This window comes from Xiphophorus couchianus, chromosome 5, assembly GCF_001444195.1.
Source record: "Xiphophorus couchianus chromosome 5, X_couchianus-1.0, whole genome shotgun sequence".
NCBI classification, from domain to species: Eukaryota; Metazoa; Chordata; class Actinopteri; order Cyprinodontiformes; family Poeciliidae; genus Xiphophorus; species Xiphophorus couchianus.
In genome coordinates this window covers 6,900,552-6,921,309 of record NC_040232.1, presented here as the reverse complement: position 1 = coordinate 6,921,309, position 20,758 = coordinate 6,900,552, and the positions used below count along the sequence as shown (strand labels likewise).

General features: G+C 36.0%; 1 protein-coding gene across 11 annotated transcripts in view; it reads right to left on the bottom strand.

Moving 5' to 3' along the window:
• The window catches only part of tenm3 (teneurin transmembrane protein 3), a 287,657-nt gene that overhangs the window by 44,856 nt on the left and 222,043 nt on the right, over window positions 1-20,758 (bottom strand). For all 11 annotated transcript variants that reach the window (XM_028017268.1, XM_028017271.1, XM_028017270.1 and 8 more), the window contains 5 exons: window positions 19,900-20,032; window positions 19,489-19,617; window positions 16,918-17,049; window positions 16,655-16,790; window positions 13,965-14,108 (listed from right to left, as the gene is read on the bottom strand). In XM_028017268.1, coding sequence (XP_027873069.1) covers window positions 13,965-14,108; window positions 16,655-16,790; window positions 16,918-17,049; window positions 19,489-19,617; window positions 19,900-20,032 — 674 coding nt within the window. The remainder of the gene's footprint in view (window positions 1-13,964; window positions 14,109-16,654; window positions 16,791-16,917; window positions 17,050-19,488; window positions 19,618-19,899; window positions 20,033-20,758) is intronic.

Genomic DNA, 20,758 nt, shown 5'->3' with positions numbered 1-20,758 from the left:
AGCTGTCCTAATACAATCTCATGTTAACACCACATGAAAAATATATGCGCTTTTGAAGACCCATTTTTCCTGCTGGTGATCCACAGTAATGAGTTCAATATGCAGGCCATGAATTGAGATTGTGTCATTTCCTGCATTTGGGTTAAACAGCCCTGATACAGCGATCTTATTACTGGCCCCTACATCCCATATAAGCACCCCTCCCATCCATCCCCTGTCTCTATATATTTTCTCCATTTTCCCTCCATCCACATCTCCTTCTCTCCCTCTTTCATCTCCTTCCCCATTAGTAGGTGTTGATTGATCAACAGAGGCCGAGTCAGCAGGGCTCTGCTCATGCTGTGCTGCAGTCGGCAAAGGGCACCCAACTAGTTGGCTGCTTGAAAAAAAAGTTAGACACGCATGTATAGGGGTGAAGGCGTGTGTGTGTGTGTGCGTGCGTGCGTGCGTGTGTGTGAGAAAGAACGACAGAGAAAGTAGGTGAAAGACATTGAGAAGCAGAACTGAATGCTCCTGCTGTGTTAAAAGAGAGACTTTCTCACATGTGTGTAAATGAGTGGATTTGACCTTGATAGCAGAATCCTTGCCTTAAATGTGTTTTAGTGCATTTGTTAGGGCTGCATCTACATAAATGTTTTATCAGATAATAACCACTGTAGTGGCTGAAGAGTCTGAACTACCCAGGACTGACAAAAGAAACAAAAAATGTTCTGAGTTGAACCCGCTCCGGCCACAGTGCTCTCAGTGGGCGCAATATGTTTTACAGGCACTTCCTTGATCATCTAACAGTCAGTTATAAAGCAGAGCAGACACAGAGGAGGTCTCACAGATACATAGACCTGGGGTTCCCAAACTTCCCATGCTATGGCCCCCCAAACAGCATTGGCATTTGGCTGGGCCCCCTTTGAAAATCCACAGACACTGCTTCAAAATATGTAACAAAACATCAACTTTTCAAATGTTATTCTCATTTTTAATCACTATCAATAATTATTATGTTCATTTAGCATAAATTTTGCCTCACACCTTTGGGTTTCAGTTGGCCATGAGTTCTGGGGTGGAACATTTTATCATCAGGTAATGTATATAATGACTTTACTAATCTGATGTTCATGTTATAATATATTACCTGACAATACATTTTCACCACAATCCCTTCCTTCTTTTCATTATTGAAACATATGTAATATTGTATCTTATCCCACATAAGATTTGATTTCTTTCTCACAGTTCCAACTATAATGGAGTATTAGGGCCATACTAATAAAATAAATCAACAAATAAAATTACGAGAATAAAGTTGTACAAGAATAAAGTGGAAATAATATGAGCATAATGTCATAGTAAAGTCATAATATTTCGATAGTAAAGTCATAATATTACCAGAATAAATTTGTAATATTATGACTTTATTATGGTAATTTTATGAGTTTATTCTTGTAATTTCTTTTATTTATTTATTTATTTTATTTCTTAGTGTGGCCCTAGTACTCCGTCATCTTCACCAAAGGTTTTAGTTTTTTTTTCATCAGTGTCCGCCACTTCAGGACTGCTGAACGGTTCCCTTTTTATTTTATCTTTGTCGGAAACATACTTTTTCTTTTCCTCTTTGCTACGCTAGCTTGAGGAGCAAAGCAAATTGATAAATGTGACTTGCAACCAATCAGAAAGATGAGCATGGCAAAATACATTATAATAAGTAATTTTAATTAGTATTTTATAATAATGATCGAAAAACATTGGACATTTGATATATAAAGTCTGCTGAGTAATGTTAAAAACATATACAATTAAAAAAATATGATAAAAAAATGTATGGAATTTAACTTTTTATTTTCTTTTTCTTCTTAACTTTGATCCAACTTTCTGAGGCTGTCCTAATACTCCCATTTTGAAAAACACTGCAGTAGACCACACTATCAGCCCTTCTTGTAGATGGCACGTAGAGCTGAAAGAGGTTTTGTCAAATACTCAGGGAGGACAGTCTGTCACCAGCAACCATGTCATGTTCAAAGTTGCTAAAATCCCTTTTCTACCCCATTCTTTCGCTCGGATTGATCTCCACAATATCTAGATCCCCAAATGCAGTAAGCTGCTGGCGTGAGAGTGGCTAATTCATTTTTTTGTGTTTAACAACAAATTGAAAAAAATAAAGTAAGTGAAATCTGGGAATCTATTCAGTAGCTACTGTATATTCCCAAAACAAAAATCTGTGTTCAGTCAGAATATGCATGTGAAATTCTATGTTCTGAGGGGGAAATATACTCCCAAACAATGTGAATCAGTTGGTCCATAAAAGCTTTAGGTGTGGTAAACCACAGCAATAACAAGCTTGATGTGTCAAGAGTTAAACATACAGTCAGACAATAACTATGCCACACAAAACGAAGACATGTATATAGATACTCATGTATGTAGATAATATACTGACAGCTGCTTCTGCTGTGGGTTTTCTGGATAGTGGTAACAGATGCACTGCTTCCTTTTTGCATTCAGTAATGCATATACAAGCAGTTACGCACACCACAGGCAGAGTAAACTAGGTTAGAAGGCAACCGACGATATAACACATACAGGGATGTATAATATATGAAGCCTGCTGAATAATGCTTGTCTCTCTGAGAGTTGAACACCAGGGCTCCTCTGTCTGGTAATATTTGAATTCTGAATATCTGACTTAAAATTGACACTGATAATTGGTTTTGTGGCTTAGTGCATTAACAATAGATGTGTTCTGTTTTCTGGACTTATAAAGTAAGGTGGACATGTACAATAAAGGATGTAAAAGAGTACACGCCAAGACCTGTTAAATAGTGGCAGCAAAATCACAAAAGATGCCTGAAAGAGCCTAAAAGAGCATACACAAATTGAACCCTCTGGAGTACATGATCTAAATGTTCCATATTTGCAGTCGAAGATGTATCTGTAATTAGCATGCAGTTCAATAAATCAAATATTTTTTTAATAGCACATTTCGGGAACAAGTCAGTCCAAAGTGTTGTGCATCATAACTCAAAAATCAACAACTAAAACATTTAATTGCATATTTCCAAGTGCTGTCATTACACATCAACATCTTGGTTAATGTTTCATTTATTATGTTTCAAAAGCAACTTTAAATAGGTGGGGTTTTCATCAAGATTTAAAGGAAGTCAGTGTTTCAGGAGTTTTACAGTTTTCAGGAAGTTTGTTTCAGATTTGTGGTTCATAGAAGCTGAATGCTGCTTCTCCATGTTTGGTGCTGGTTCTGGGGATGCAAAGCAGAACCAGAACCAGAAGATCTGAGAGGTCTGGAACGTTGCTATGACAACAGCAGATCTTTAATTAATTGTGGTGCTAAGCTTTTCAGTGATTTATAAATCACTCTATTCTCTGAGCTATAGGGAGTCAGTGAAGGACTTTAGTATTGGTGTGATGTGCTCTATATTCCTGGTTTTAGTCAGAACACCAGCAGCAGCGTTCTGGATCAGCTGCAGCTGTCTGATTTTTTTAGGTAGACCTGTGAGGAGACTGTTGCAGTAACCAATGTGACTGAAGATAAAAACATGGATGAGTTTCTCTAGGTCTTGCTGAAACATTAGTCCTTTAATCATGGAAATGTTCTATAAAGCTATAAAAATGTTCTTAACAAATTAAAACATTTTTGTCTGGCCTGGATTTTTATTTGTAAGTTACTACATATGGAGTGTTGAAGGTATGCACTGAAAATAAAATAACATTGTAGAGGGAAGTCTTATCTACTTATATTTCAAATTTGTTTAAAAAGACATTTCTAGACAGGTTTCTGTTTGTTTATGTCCAGTCATTATCCATATTGATCCATTTGAAACCTCCACATAGATCACAGTGAAGACATCTGACATACATACTTCAAACGGCTGTAACTCATCTATGCTTCGACATAGAGTCATCAATAAGGGCTCAAATGAAACGCAATACTCACAGGAATCCTCTACTGTACACAAATTCATAAATAGTATGACAGTAGTATATTGACTGGCCTATAGCCACAATAAAAGTGTAAGCTATGATGGAAAAATGCAACTTTTTATATTTTAATTAATGCATGTCTTGTGTCTGAGTTCAATGAAATGATCTATTTGGGAGAAAATAATAAAAACAAAAAGCTGCTATAACCTGGCTGCATAAGTGTGCACATCATTAAATGTTGCATTCAGTTTTTTTATTGGGGCTCTGATAGCATGCCGTATCTTGATTTGGCCATATTTTCTAACCTTACCTCACAAATATTTTCAAAATCTATCTGAATGTCAGGAAAAATCTCATTAGTAGTGCCAGATTTTTCTTACTGTTGGGAACAAACATACTTTTGTTTATAAAGTAAACATAATGCTCATAATGTTAAAGTCATATTAACAAACAGAAAGGTTTGATCTATTAGTCATTGGGCTGCTGGCAAAGCGAGAAACTATTTAGTTATTTCCTGGTTTATCTTCTCTAAATGCCTTCACTTTCCAAATGCTACCATTTTCATTTACCGTCATTGTCTCTGGAAAAGGCACCATTGTGTTTAGACAACCAATCATACACTACAATTTATTGCTTACACCATATTGACTTCATTATACATCATTCATGGGATCAATTATGCAAAATAATTGACTTATTCACTGTGCATTCATCCACCTGTCAGGGAGTACTCCTCTACGGAGAAGATGGATCTGTACACCTGGCCTTCTGTGTGACATTAATCCCTCTGTGCCTTGGCAACCTCAGTTCCTAACATTTCGTAGTACTGCATGTCCAAGTCACGAGAACAAAGAAAGCTGTCTGATTTACAGGCACAAAAGATTGTTAAGAAAAGACGGCAGGTCAGTTTTGGGAAATATTTTCAGTAAAGGTATGCTGTCTTGTGAGTCTGTCGGTTCATTTGAAAAACATAACATGTCCAAAGGAGGAACTTTCATGTCTCTGAAATGTGCATGCTGATTTTGTTTTGTTTGCCTTGGCATGAAAGGTGTGAAAAAGCGTGTGGCTGTGTTAGGATGGGCTATGAATCTGTTGTGCCACTTCATGATCACCTTACTATATGGGAATGAAAGGTCAATGCTCTATGCAGAGTAATTAGCTAAATCAATGAGAAGATAGGTCAGTCAGAGTTGGAGCCACTTGGAGTTTTTGGCATGCTGGGGCCAGTGAGTTTCTCTCAGTGCAATTGCAAGAATGAAAAATAATAGGGTCAGTGCTGCGACATCCTGCACAAATTCTGCAGCAGTAGAATCTCTGTGCAATGTATATGGTGTCTGTGTTCTTTTAAATTCTGAAAAAAACAAATAAATAAAAAATCACTATCATCTGAGTTTAACTGCTTTTTGAACCATGTATACTGTAGTTGCAGAAGGCAATAGTAGAGCACTACATTAAGGTAACATATCTTCCTTTACTTATGAAATGTGAAGCAAATAACTAGGTAGAGTAATACAAGTTACATTTGCATTTTATCTCACAAGTAACTCAGCAATCTAAAGAAATAAATGTGAATGTTTGTCTTTAAGAAGTGGTGATTTTATACATTTTTTTTAAGTGTTGTATGTGATAGAAACCAATGGAAGCATCTCCCACAGGGACAATCTGCACAAGTTAAGGCTGAACATGACAGCTGGCTTTCTTGGGAGTTAGAATGACCTTTACCAACAAGTGACCCAACCTTTGCTATTATGTATCTGACTGGGTTGATAAAAATGTATTGAAATTTCCTTAGACAGATAAACTGGAAGTATTCCATCCCATTATTACGATGAGATTTAATTTGCTGTATTACATGTAATCCCTTAAAATCCTCTTACACGTCTTAAGATTTATACACATGGGTGTAACAGTACAGGTCATTTAGTTATAAAAAAAACCCAACTAAAAATTGTATAATTCATAAGTGACCGAGCAGAATCCATTCATGTTCGCTCTTTATTAAAAAATACTATCACTAAAGGTCAAAGTTCTGCTGATCTCCATATACATTTAGTCTCTGAATTTATGAGTTTGTGCTCTATGCCCACATATTTGCTCATGGTCAATTCCCATTAAATGACAAATTTGTTTAAAATCAGACGCTAATGATTTTGATATTTGAATTACACAACAGTTTAAAAGGCTCTAATTAATCTAATAAGCCACCTTTACACTCAAGTTGCCAGAGCAAAAAAACACAAAAAATCCTAATTTTCTGAGATTTCTACAACACATGGACGAATTATTTACTAGCAGGAAGAGAGTGGTAGGGCACCTGAGTAACTGGACGTCTTGAAACCAACATGTGTACACCCTTACTTCAGAGATAACAACTGTTAAAAAGTGAAGTTTATATTGTCAAAAATCCTGTGTGGTTTAATTCCTCTAAATTTCAGGGTTCGCAAATGACTATGACAAAAGCTCACAAGAGAGAAGCTCGAGGCCTTATTAGAAAATGGGACAAAACTTCTGAAACTTCTAAAAACTATATAATTCTAACTAGATACATCAGACAAAAGCTCACCTTTGTTAATGCTGGGGCAGAAGTTATTGCACAGTAATGTTTTCCCAACATCCCCAGTTACCTTATCAAGTTTGGAAATGATTCTTCTGAAAGTCTGAGGCCTGTTTTCTCACTAATCTTGTTCACAGAGTGCAAACATTCAAATGGTTATAGTTTTTGTTTTATCTCAGTGAGTTTGACATAATTAGAAAGCTTATTATCCACAGTTTCAGAACCTATAAATACCTCAAACTGTCCCCTGGGAGACTTTTTCCTGGTTTTGTTGTGGCTAGTCACATATGTGTTCATTTTTGTTCCTATGATGCTTGAAAAGCCTGCTGCATATTGGTTGTTGTTTGCATATAAATTGCAACAGAAAGATCTAAAAGGATCTTGAGAGACTGATAGGGAAGCTTAAAAGCACTTGATATATTCTCAATGATCTTCTCATGCCGTCTGATAGTTGACTTGTCTCTAAACGTGTGCTGTTAGATCTCAGTTCTTTGTTTGACATCAGAGGCACAGCACAAAGTTAATATAAAGCAGCATTTTTGCCAAATTCACCACATGCCTGTCTCAGCTCCATCATTTGGTACCAATAAACTCGGCTGCACAGTGCCATCAGTGGGTGGCACTGTGGGGTACCTTATGTGTGGGTGTAACAAACACAGTAAATACTAACCACAAATAAAACTTTGAAAACTCATACCATGCTTATTTTTTCTAAACTGTGTTGGACTGGCAAGCTCCATTCGTCTTCAACCGCATCAGATTTTCAAGTCAAAAACTGCCACATCTAATACTTGACATCTAGTCACATCACATATATTTTGACTGAGGTTTAAAAGAACTACATAAGTGATTTAAGTCATGTTTTTTGAAACTGTAAAATGTGGATTCAACTGCACTAGATGGGGTTGAGATATCATTGCAAATGGCATTTACCATGTAGAGAGGAGGATGAAATCTTTTTGCAATTCATCAGGATTTGAATAAGAATAATTCTAAATCACCCTAATCTTAATTATCTTAATGGCAATTTACATAAAATTTTAAGAAGAATATATATTTGTGGTTGTAATGTAGCAAAATGTGACCATTTAAAGAGCTATGACAACTTTCATTGGGCCCTCTAGTAAAGTTAGAAAGACGACTTTTGGCCTGTGTCTTTAAGTGGAAGCCCTGTGTCTTGGGTTCAGAGACAGGTGCAGGGCATTTCGGTTATTTGTGGTAACAAGGCTGCATATAGTGAGACGTCTCTTCTCTCTGTTCTCTAAAATGTTTTGATGGGTGCAGACAGAAAGCTTCTGTAATGCAACATGGGGAAAAGAAGTAAGTTCAGAAATAGACTGAACCATATGGATCGAGGGTTCAGGATACATCTGTAAACCTTTGTCAAGACAAATCAAATCTAAGAATGCTTTAAAAATATATACTTTGTTTTGTAAAATCATCAATTCCAAACCAATATTTTTATTTCCGTTCCATGTTCAGCCAATGATAAATGTGTTAAACTCTGTTTCACAAATATATCGCTTATCCCATCTATGCAGATGACATCCAGCTGTATCTGTTTTTTAAACTGGACTAGCTGGATTGGTTGTTCACCCTCATCCAGTGTTTATCTTGGATCAGTGATGGGCTGCCTAGCAATGCTCTGGTTTTAAACACAAATAAAAGAGAGACTTTAATTAGAGCTCTACATCACCTGCTTTCTGAAATCCATCAGGCAGTTGCCTCTTTTTGCCCGGTAAAAGAATCAAATGTTCTAGGAGTTACATTTGATTCCTCATTAGGCTTTGACTCACATCTAATTCTCATTCCTGTTTCTTTCATTTAGAAAACATTTCCTCTACACAACACATGGTATTCCAGGCAGATCTTGAGAATAGTATTAATCTATTTATTTAATTGTTTTTGGACCACTGTAATGCTCTTTTTACCAATCAGGACAAATAATCAGTTTTACGTCTGTAAGCTATTCAGAATCCATGTGTATTTACTTACTAAATCTACTAAACATATACCCCCGTGGTCTTAAAATGTAGAAGTTCTAGTTTCTTAGTCTCCTGATTATTTGTGTCAGTTTCTAACCAAACACTCTGCTGCTTGTGGCTTTTGGTGCCAAGCCCAGAGTCTCCTAGCTGCTCCATGTACTCTGCTATAAATGAAGGGGGACATGGTCTTTCAGTCTGTGGCTCCTAAACTGTGGAACAGCTTGAACCAGCAGCTTCGCTTTGCTGAGTCTGTGGAGGATTTTCAAAAACAATTTAAGTTGGTTTGTCCTACCAGGCTTTTGACTCAAGATTGTTTTGAGTGTTTAATGTCTGTTTTTTTTACTATGTATAACTTAACTGTGATTTATGTTGTACTTATTTACTTATTAAATGACACAAATCTCATGTAGAGCTTTATTAGTAGGGGAACTATTTATTGCTTCTGTTTTGGTAACCGTAGTGGTGTGACTGCATGGTACACAATCATAAACCCATAAACACAAATAGTGCTCTAGTAAATATGTCCATTTGTAATACGTGTCTTTGGGACACCAGTCACATAAATAGGTGTGGTTTGTACTGCTAAACAGCATATAGTACTGCATTTAATCATATTTTAAACTGATTTATATTTACCGATTCCATCAATGAAGAAACAGTGGAGAAAATGGTAAACATAATAATCCTGACATTATGGACAGTTTTAGGGTTTTAAAACATCATTAATTGGAATTTATCATGACAACAATAAATAAAAAATTAAGAAATTTAACACAATAAATGCTCACCCCTATTTATTAGGGATGAGCATGTTTCAATGAAATCAGTCATTCCCATTCAGGCACACATTTACACCTTGATGATGGGAAACTACTGGATTGAAGACACAGCTGCCCTGAGGTGACCTCTAGTTACTTATTTACTTACTTACTGTCAAACAGAGAAACTTTGCCCAAACTTTATGTTTTTCAAAAAGGGAAGACTTTACTTTAAAAATGTTTTACCTGCTTTGTGCCCAAATGCAATCTTAGCACAACCTGTTTAAAAGTCAGAACAAATCAAATAAATAAAACCTTTTTTCCTATCTTTCTCTATATGTAGTTTCTGTTTATGATCCTTTTCGGTTGGGGCTCTGTGTCACGGATAAAACATTAAAAACAGCACACAGGAGTCAAAGTTCAGCCATGCAGCAACAGAAACTATATATATATCTGTTTTAAGAGTTCACCTTCAGCCCCCTTTCAGTGTACGTCTCAAATTGAACTCCAGGTTATTGCTATAGGATACAAAGTGCCACAGGGACAGTGGAGCTGACCCGACAGCACAACCTACTGTGATGAGTTTTTGTTTCAGCCGTGACATTCAAAATGTGGCATAAACTAAATAAAGTATGAATCCATCCTGCCTTTCAGGTCGGCGGAGGTGGCATAATGGTGTGGGAGTATTATTGCTGACCTTTCTTTCTGTTTATGACTACAGTGTACGAATCTGCAGTAAATGTGTGATACTATTGTGGAAATATGAACCATAATCTCTGAGGAATGTTTCTGAAACCTTGTGTTCTCTATGTCAAGAAACATTAAGATAGGGGTGGACAATAAATCAGTAACAACATATATTATGATAGGCATGTTATCAATATCAACAGGTAATACATCTGATTAAATTTTCAATAATTTCACTGAACCACAAAGAATTCTGGGGGATGTAGGCAGAGGAAAGGTTTTAGTCGCTCAACCTCTCACAGCCAGCCAAGCTAGGTTGGTGGCATCAACTAACTCACTCTCTCTTTGGTTACTTAGCAACAACTCTCTCTTTGGTTACTTAGCAACAACCCCATTGAGTTACTTTGCAGCAGCAGTTTAAGTTTTCACCACTGTGTCTCACAATGGCTTAAAAAAACAACAATATAGAGTGAAAACTGTGGATAAAACAGAAAAGGTAACATCACTAGTTCGGCAGTATTTCAGATATTTAAAACAAAAAACTAATAAATAATTATCTATATCGGAACAAGCAAGGTGTATCTATTAAAGTGGCCATTGATTGTGAAATCCCAAACCTTTTTGCTGGATGAAACTATAACTGGTCTGTTGTAAACATTTATGTTATTTTATTCTTTATTCATTGGTTTATTTCTTAATGCAGTAAAACACCAGTCTGCTCTAAATTTATCTTGCTTTTCTGTATTTTGTTTACTAATGAACACTTGTATTTATAAAATCAGGACAGAGTTTGCTATGAGGTTTTAGTAAGAACATTTCCAGTTTGTTATCTGAAAAGCAGATTCGGTCTAAAAGTCGCTCCGTACATAAGACGCAAACAAGCACAGCCCAAAGGCATTATTGACATGTCATTTATTTCATGTGGCTGAACAGGACCTGGTTCTCTAAATAACTGTAACTGTCTGGAAAGCAGCTGCCAGTTAGTGTTGGGATTCATTATTAGATTGACCAGTGTTCCCCTGCAGGCTCACTGAGGAGCTTATTGGAAGCTGAAAATGATTATAGATCCTGACATTTGGGGAAGCAGTGTGCTGATCACTGCATGGTTCAAACCATAATAATCACTTTCATTATGATTATTATGACTACTGTTACGACTTCTATTTGGATTAATAATATGTAACAAAGAAATTAATGCAGAAACAAAATTATGATTTAAAAGGGGAAAAAAAATCCAAATGAAGCACACGCAGGGCGTCCACCTCAAACTGAATCATGGTGATGCTCACAGGATGGTTTAGTCTCAAAGACACAGAGCCACATTATGCACTCCAGAGCCGTCCCCCATGGCACCAAATCACACCATCACAGAGGGTGGAGAGAAAATCACAAATTACACCTGTACTCTAAACACACTGTCTGACACACACACCTTGAATTGGGTGACAATGTGTTGAAAGCCCATGAGGATTTGCAGAAAGAGAGAGAGAGAAAGAGGAGAGAGCAAAAAAATGATGGATTGTGTGTCACATAAAGGACAGCAAGAGAAAGAAGGAAAAGGAAACGGCTGGATTGGTAATAAAGGTTAAGTAGCTTAATATTGTTCCAAGGTAGTTTTCATTTGTACTTATGCTTAGAAGAGCTGCTAATGCATGCATTAAAAATTCACATGCGATCACAGGAAATCAAATTATTTTGCAATAATTCAATCAGGGAATGCAGCACTGCTAAATATTACTAGACCCCATCAACAACAGACACTGATAAGTGGAAGTTGATCTATTTTCAGTATTAGTTTATAAATGCAGGCAGAAAAAGCACTGAAGGTGTGAGAAGATGTTTAAAAGGAAAGTATATTTATATTTCTACACAGGCATGCCATTTATTCAAGCTGCTACTACAAGAAAACGGCAGCCTCTATAAAACGATTGGAAGGCAGAAAGTATAAATTGCTCTGCTTACTTAAACTTTTTGAGGTTTTGACCTCCTTCTGCTAAACATGCTGGATTTGAAATTTTTAGATCTCAGAAGGCCAGGGAATAGGGCAGGCTGTTTTAACATAAAATGGGCTCCACCACATTTACACTCCTGATTTCTAAAATTGGTTTATGACTATACATATTAGGTTATTAAGGCATCTTAAATTACATCCTGACTAGTAAAAATGACGTCAGATTTTCTGTTAAGTTGCATGACTTGGCTTTAATTGACCAGTCATAAAGTAAAGTTGAAATATCCTCCTTTGTGTTCTGACCAGTCTGAAATCCAATTAAAGACTTCTTTAATAACATTATATTAAAGATATATTATATGTATTTTCAGATAGGAGATGTATGTTTTTAGTGTAAGTTAAACAGCAGAAATCTTGAAAGCCAATAATTACAACTAACTTGAGGATTCCTGCAATGCTAATTTTGACTAGTCAGGTATCTCCAAATGAATTAGAAATATTTTGAACATAGACATTTTTTCTATTTCAAATACTAACTAACTTTCTGAGTAGTCATAATGACAGAAGTGATATCTTGAATAAGTATACTGTCTAGTCACAACATCCCAGAAATATATATTTCAAATTTTCAATGCAAAAATTTAAAACATATATAAATTAAAATTTAAAAGGTTTTTTGAAAATGCACAATTTTTGGGGAGTGGGTTGATAGTAGCACTTTTAGCTCTTCAAATCTGTTTTTAAGTGTGTGTGAAGGGAATTACGCAAAACATCTTAATTCAGATGACTAAAAATGTAGTTTCTACTTCTTATAAATAAGTTTGAGATATCTTGAATTGCAATTACACTTTTAACTTCAGCTACAAATGGCCTCTTAGCATCTGGTGGTGAGCTGTAATCAAGTGTCTTTAAGCAACGACAGGAGGTAACTTTAATTAAAATGTTTACCTCAGTCTCTTGTAAATTTAGAGGCAGCAGATGTTAAACACTCATGGTAAAAAGAGAGGATGCCGTTTTTAAATAATAAGGTGTGTGCATTTTATATCTCAGGTAGTTGAAGTGCATTTAGTTTTTCACAGATGCTTTTTATTGTTGAGTTCTGTTCAGTATACTGGTATTATTTCTTTGCTAAATAAAATATATTTTTTTGAGTAAAAAAATTCTTTGGTCAATTCTTTAAGTGATGCACATAAAGTATAAGCAATGATTGACTTGTATGAAAGAAAAACAAAAACCCTGAGCCTAAATTCAGAAAAAATGAAAGTTGAGGTGTTCTCTGAATCTTTTCTTTTTCTAATTACGCTTTGAATAGAGAACAAGGTTATCTTTTATTTGGAGTTGTATTAATCCAGCTCTAAATATCTTCCATCCGTGTGTGTTCAGTCTTGTGTTTTTTTTTTTGTTTTTGCAAGAACTACAATAAATGTGCTGGTTTCTCCCATAAAAAAGCAGCAGAGAAACTTTTTAAATCTGTCGATTCAAATAGACACGGCTGAAGACGTAGTAAAGGAGGCAGTGCGATAGCACATTATGAGACAAAGCCAAGAGTTTTCGGAGATGAGACTAGGCAGGAATCGCAGGGTGACAGATGTAAGACTGAGCAGAAGATATGTGGGGGTGTGTGAAGAGAAAAGGAGGGAGATAAAAGGCTCCTAAAATACCTCTGGTCAACTGGAACAAATCAAGGAAACCCTAAAAAGAACACACACACACTCACAGGGGTGCACACGCACATGCGCAATGTTTGAGATGTTCCATCAACCAAAGTCTGCATAAAAACAATCACTCTAGCAACTGCCTGAATGAACATACTTTCACCCTGCTATTAGCTATGACCTCTCACTCCTTAACATACAATTAACCAGGTAATGGAGTGGAGAAACAAAAAGACACTCCAGGGGAAAATATTTTCAGGACTTGCTTACTCTAATCTTATGCACGCTGCTGTATGTGCTGCACTTAACAACTTCAGCAGGCAATGATCCAGATAAATCAGAAAAGAAATGTTTGCTGTTGATCTTGGTGTGCAGGCCTAACTTGATAAAATATGCACAGAAGCGTCTACTTAAGGACATTTGGAGTTTGGTCATGACTCGTACCGTTTTGCACGTCCAGAATGTGATGTTTGTCGAGCATCCATCCTCCCATGTTGGAAGCATCCATTTCATAGCCTTGCAAAATGGCCGTTCGCTTCTCCCACAGGATGAGGTCCAGACATGACTCGTACTCAAACCCCACTGACACTGTTGGACACACACAGAAGGGCGGGTGTGTGACGATGTGTAATCCAAATCCACACAATTAGGAAAAAGTCACCTATTTAAAATAAATGAACAGTAAAGTTACAGTTCTTCAACCTACAGACAGTTTAGCTCCAGGGTCCTTTTTTACTCTAATTTATGCAAGCTGCAAAGCTCATACTGTGAACCCCGACACACACACACGTTCACCCTCATCTAATTAGAAAATAAAGTGAAGGTATTCTCCAGCTTGTTGGGATTCATAAATGAAACTCATTTGCATGTTTTTGGCATTGTTATTATCATGAAAGCATGAAAAGTTATACATGCAATGACAGACCCATGGTAACGTGAGCTAGATGTACATATTAAACTTGCCTCTGAATGTACAATTAAAAAAATAGCATGGTGAAAATTAAGACAAAATGTAAAATCATGTAAATTGCTCAATAATTCTATTTGTATCTTGTAATTAATAGGAATTTTATTTTAAAATGTTTTATTTTAACTTGGTTCATTTCTAACATTTTGCTTTCTCATTTTCCCTCTGCAGAATACAAATTGATTATAACATGCTGACCTCTGAACAGATGGATAGATAAATGGATGAATTCATATCTGATATTTTCCATTGCATGATACAAATTCAAGCTATAAAACTGACTGGTGGTAAAGTAAGTTGTGTCCTGATGTATTTTTTTCCCTTAAAACACAAAATAAACATTTAGGTAATGATAAACAAAACTTATTATATTTGGTGATTATATGATAATTTCTGCTTGCTTAAGGTTACATTTTTGCAAACTCAATAAAAATGTCAAGTCAAAGCAATCTGAACATCTTGAAGTGTTTGTCTTTATCTCGTTCATTTATCATTATATTACTATTATTCTATTGTCAATTGTTCTTAATATTATTTATACATTTATTACAGTGCATAATGTGTTTATTTTATTTCTAAAATGTCTCTGTTCTTCAGCAAAATTATCAATCTCACCCGTATCATTCAACATCATGCAGAATTATTTATATAATCCTTCATGATGCTGTGTTATCTTTTCAGTACTTCTTTTTTTCATCAAATTTACAGTTCAGATAACTGCATCTGAAGCAGCAGCTGCTGCTGCTATTAGAGCCTGATAATATCCTTTCCCATTGTAACAAGTAGTGTCTACACCCACAGTAACATACAGTTTGAGGTCATTCACAGAAGCAGAAGTTTCTTTCAAGATGAGTCTGACATGTGCAGAACCAATTACCAGTAATAAGTGCACAACATGTTTGTGTCTGATGCGTTTCCATCCTGCTTTGATGTCTCAGTGAAAGCTAAGGTTTTAGTCAAAGGCAGCAGCAGTTTTTTTGATCTTGATGGCACCTCAACTCTCCGATGGGTCCTGTGTGTTTATTAACTATTACGAAAGAATGCAACTGATTTTGAAGTTTATATGATAGGTGATATGCACGTCACTGGCATTTCCTACTGTGAGAGATTTTGTTTTAAGATTAGCCTTTTAAGACACAATAAAATAAATCTGAAAGGCTAAAATGAGTTGAGGAGGAGTGCTCTGACACTGATATATTAACAGCTCAAGCTGCGACTTTCCCTCCCTCTGTATGTAGACAATTATTACTGCTTCTAGTCTGATTTTCAGGTCTCCACTGGCAGGTCTAGAAACAGCTCTTAAGCTAGTTTACAAAAGGTTAGGCCATAAACAGATCATACGTTTAGAGTGGTTCAAGATCAATGTGGAATATAATTAGAAACACTCAAGAATATGTTCAATATGATAAGTGTGTTTGGAAAATATTTTTTATCTGAATTAAGTTAGCCAGGATTGGAGTTTTTCTGTAATGCAGGAGACAGAAAGTTGGTGGAACTTTGCTCCAGTTTTGCTCCCTATTCATGCACACACAATATTTAACAGCTGTAAGACTAGTGAATAAGGTAGAATGTGTAAATAAATTATTTTGATTGCATAATTAACTGTTCACAGACTTTTACAATGTGGGATTGGAAAAATATCTGTATTAAGCATCAAATAGTTTATAGTTTTGCAACATATTGTACCCTCAAAATGGCAAGAACAACCATTATGTTGGTTTAAACGCTTAAAAAAGATCTAAAGAAGCACCGATCAGAATTATGTGTTTGATTTCCAACTTTTAGTTCTGGTAAAGCTTTAACCAGCTGGTAGTAAAAAAGATAAAAGACGATTCTGATATTGATTTAAGAACTTTAACACGACTAGATAAAAAAAAAAAAAAAGGCATTTAAATAATTTTCTGGAGCCTCACTGCTGCATGAAGTCATTATTTATTGATATTAAGAACAGAGGAGATATCCCTCAGTCTGAATATGAGAGCTGCCGCTGCAAAACTGTATTGCGCATCTCAAATTAGCAAGTAGTCATTGCAGAAGTTTGTTTTGAGATAAGAAACTGAGTTTAAAAGATATCTTTTCAAAGATAGTGAAATCAAGCGTTAAGTAGTAGAAAAGTAATTTGTAAAGTATCTGAAGAACGTGGTTAGATGCTTTATTTGTTGCTCACCAACTGCTTCTGACAGTCCAAAGACGCGCTGGCCATAGGCGTCTGTCTTATCCCAGATAAAAGTGTACGATAGATTTGGTTGGGCAGGGAACCATTTCTGGAAGAGGCGACCCACTACCGCCACCATCAGGTGAACCTGTATCAATAGAACAATGACACAAAGGCCACTAAAGTTAACCATTGACTTCATTTACTTCATTATTGTTGGTACAGATTCTGCAGATTCTAATTGTTTTAGATAACTACAAGGACACACATCTCACCTTCATCAGGTTGAAAGGAATTGATGACTGTGTCATGGAAACTTTGAGGACTGGTTTATATCCAGCAGCTCTGGAGCTGAGGTAGACCAGGTTTAGATCACTGCCTGGTATTGAAGTTTCTTCTTGGAGAACCTGTCAGAAAAACAACAGAAACAAAATCAAAGCTCACAATTATTTCATTTCACTACTCAAAATTTGTCTCATTTCGATTTGAACCCTGCAGTCTACTCAGGGTTCCCCCTGAGGTGATGAAGTTCCTTCCTGGAGCTCTAAGATGAGAAATGTCAAGTCATGACATAACACTGACAGATCTAACATGTTAGCAGGATTTTTTAAAAATGACAGCTGAATAATAAATAACAATGTAAGCCAGTTAGAAGAGAGAACATTCAACACAATGTTTGTTCCACAACATTTAACTCACTCCCAAAGTCAATTTAGTCACTAATTAACCTAACATGCATGCTAATTGGGTTGCACAATGTTACACTTGTTAGCATTGTTGCATCGCAGTAAGAAGCTCCTGGATTTCTACATAGAGTTTGAATGTTCTCCCTATATATGTGTGGGTTCTCTCCAGAAATGGGCCAAGCGTTAAGCAGTAGCATCATCATACGGTCAAAAAATTTTTTTTTCTCTAAATAGAATGGATAGAAAGATGGAAGGATGGATGAATGGATGTGTGTTTTTGGAGTGTTTGAGGAAAGCAGCGGTACTCCAACCCACACATGCATAGAGAAAACAAGCCAAGACTCAAAGTTTGTGTGTGGAAATGTTTTTTTTTACTAATTACTAAAATATCCACAGTTTTAATTGGAGAACAGTGAGAGAGACAAGAGAAAGAGCACTTTTGATTAAGATGAAGACTATTAAGAAAAAGATTATTCAAAAAAAGGATCCTTGGGGAGACATTCCTCTTCCATGGACCATTTTGGTGTTACACTGTTTTTCAGCACGATTGGCTTTTCATTATTTGGACATTAAGTGTTCATTACATATCCATTATGTCCCCTTTAAGATTGCCCTTCTATCTGATGAAGCCAACTCGCCAAAATTTATCAGGCCACTACTGGCTGGCTCGCCTTCCAGCTGCCCCCACATACCCACCCCTACTTACTTGAGTCACACACTTTCTCTATTTTGCAGTATTACAAGAGAATTACAGACACAAGGCAAATAAAAAGTAATCATGGAGCACTGGTTAGGGCTGTAAAACTCTAAACTACTATCGTCTGTTTCACTTTTACAGCAGACTGGTTAATGCAATGTGACGACCAAAAGCCCAAATCTAAAACACACACACAACCGCTCTCCTTCACTGTTTTCAGTAGACCCAATTCATCCTGAAGCCACACAAGTGAAATACTTCTCTTTTCTTCTTTTCTAACACACACAGATGCTCACACTCTCATTTGTGGTCAGAAGTTGTTGAAAGTAAAAGAACAATATTTAGCTGTGTGTGCATGTTTGTCCATAACACCCTTCTTTAGGAGGATTTTAGTAGAACTCAGAATAATTTAGTGTATGGTCATTGCCTCAGAACACATGCAACAGCTATTTCAAAAGCCATAAACATTAAAATGACAATCAATATGTAGAACAAAGCTGCACTCTGCAATAAAACAGATTATTGCATGGCAGAATGAGAGAGGACATTTATTTTCATTCCAATAACATTAAATACAACAGATTTTGTGCTCATAACAGCTTTACAAATGGAGGGTATTATGTATTTTCCATTCACTAGAGGCATGTTATAGTGCGGCTGCGTGCTATATTTAGTAAGTGAGGAGGACATAGTTGTAGTAAAGAATAACTATGATACATTCAGTTGAAAAAATTATTTTTTTTCCAACATTAATTCCCCCTTCAAGTCACCAATACAGCTTGAATGATGTTTAGCCAGTGCAGTGCAGATTCAGTTTATGTTTAAACTGAAAAATTTATCACAATGCAGGTGTTTTACATCAGCCGATAACAATAATTGATGATATTAATAATTGTTGATTAGATTTTTGTTTTACTGCAGCACTGAGGTCAAAAAAATTCTCATTTCTGCACAAATTTCCATTATAGTGCACAATTTGGTCAAGCAAAATTAACTTTTAATATGTAGATAATTAATAGCTGTAGTACAACCTGCCCACACTGTTTCACCTGAATCAATCTAAAACACACGTTACAACAAATCCATGTTGTAAAGTGCATTCTTTATCCACAACAGGAGTATTAGTATGAACACTGTCCTGCACAAATTCATCACCATTATCAATTCATTGTCAGCACAAATCCTACGAATATCATCATTTGTAAGATTATGACTAGTAGTAATACTGGTTCAGTAGTTAAAATTATTGCTAAGTAACATGTAAGTTGTCCAAACACATCTAATTTTGTTACATACAGACTTTGGTGGATCCTCACCACATCCAATCTTTCACAATCAAATTTCTCATATTTCTCACTGCTATTCACATCTAGTTTTTAACTCAGTTGTTCCAGGTGAATACTGGATATGCTGGAGAATGGGTGGAATATCTAACCAGCAACCTTCAAATAGGTTTATCATACCTGAGTTTCAGGTATAATGGGGCCATCATCATGTGATCCTCTGAAAAATGTAGAGAGGGGTGAGGCAACAATCACTGGACTGGGTCTGATGAAGCCACTCAGGTCACAGCTTGGAATGTCATTTTCCTCCTGGAATAAACAAACACAGATTGTTACACTGTTTTCTGTTTGTAAATATGAATTTCTTCTTTCCCCGGGCATAATTAATTTCATAAATCAGTGCCAGTATATAAATTATGAACAAGTATCTTCCTTTAATAACATCCTAAGTCAGTATGTTTCCAGTCACAGGAAAGAACTAAAAAGTCAAAAAGTTCAAAAACCTTTGACTAAGTGGCAGATGTGGTTAATTGCCACAGTATGATTTTAAGGAAACATGTCATCTATATAGAAATATGTGTCAACATGTACCTTCTTCATCACCAGAGTGTCCATCACATAGAAGACGTTCCATGGCACCCACACGGTTCTGTACTGAGTGATAAATGGAGCACGCTCAAAACTGAGGGTCAGTGATGCCCCTCCGTTGGCCAAGAGGTCAAACCTGTGAACACATCAACAACAAACAACCAGGTAGATTAGTTTAAAAGAGCTCCAAAAACAGTCTGAAGTTATTTTAAGATAATTATTTACATAACTTAACATTGACGGATATGCTGATAATTGGCTGATCTATTTTTGGATGGTTATTCATTTAATTAGTTAATTGATTGGTGTATTAAGTCATTGGTTGGTTGGATTGTATGATGGTTGAACTTTTGGTTTTCTGGTAAAATGCTTGATTAATTGACAGGTGGGTTGACCTTTCTGATGGTTGGTTGGTAGATTCACTGGTTGGCATGTGTGTCAGTAGGTTAACTGATACCTGATTGCTAACTTGGTTTATTTGGAGGTTGTTTTATCTATTGGCTAGTACATGAGTATGTTGATCTATAGTTAGCTAGATTAAGTGATAGGTTGGTCGATCTATTAAAAGGTTGGTCTGAAACATGAAACACTCCCTAGAATCTAGGGTCTTATGTAAAATTGTGCAAAAAAAATGGCAGAGTTTTTTTTTTACCAAGTTCTAAAACTGTGTATGAATGCATTGTAAAATTTCCTATTTCAATTTTTTAACAGAAATTAAGTCAACAAAAAGCTGTGTATGAACAACGACGTTCCGACTAGCTGCCAGTGTGAAGACAAATTCTGGAAGTAGTTTTGTAGTGTTATCGTCCTGCCAGGGTTTGCCATATGAAGACAGATAGAAGATCTGAAACTTCTGAGCTGT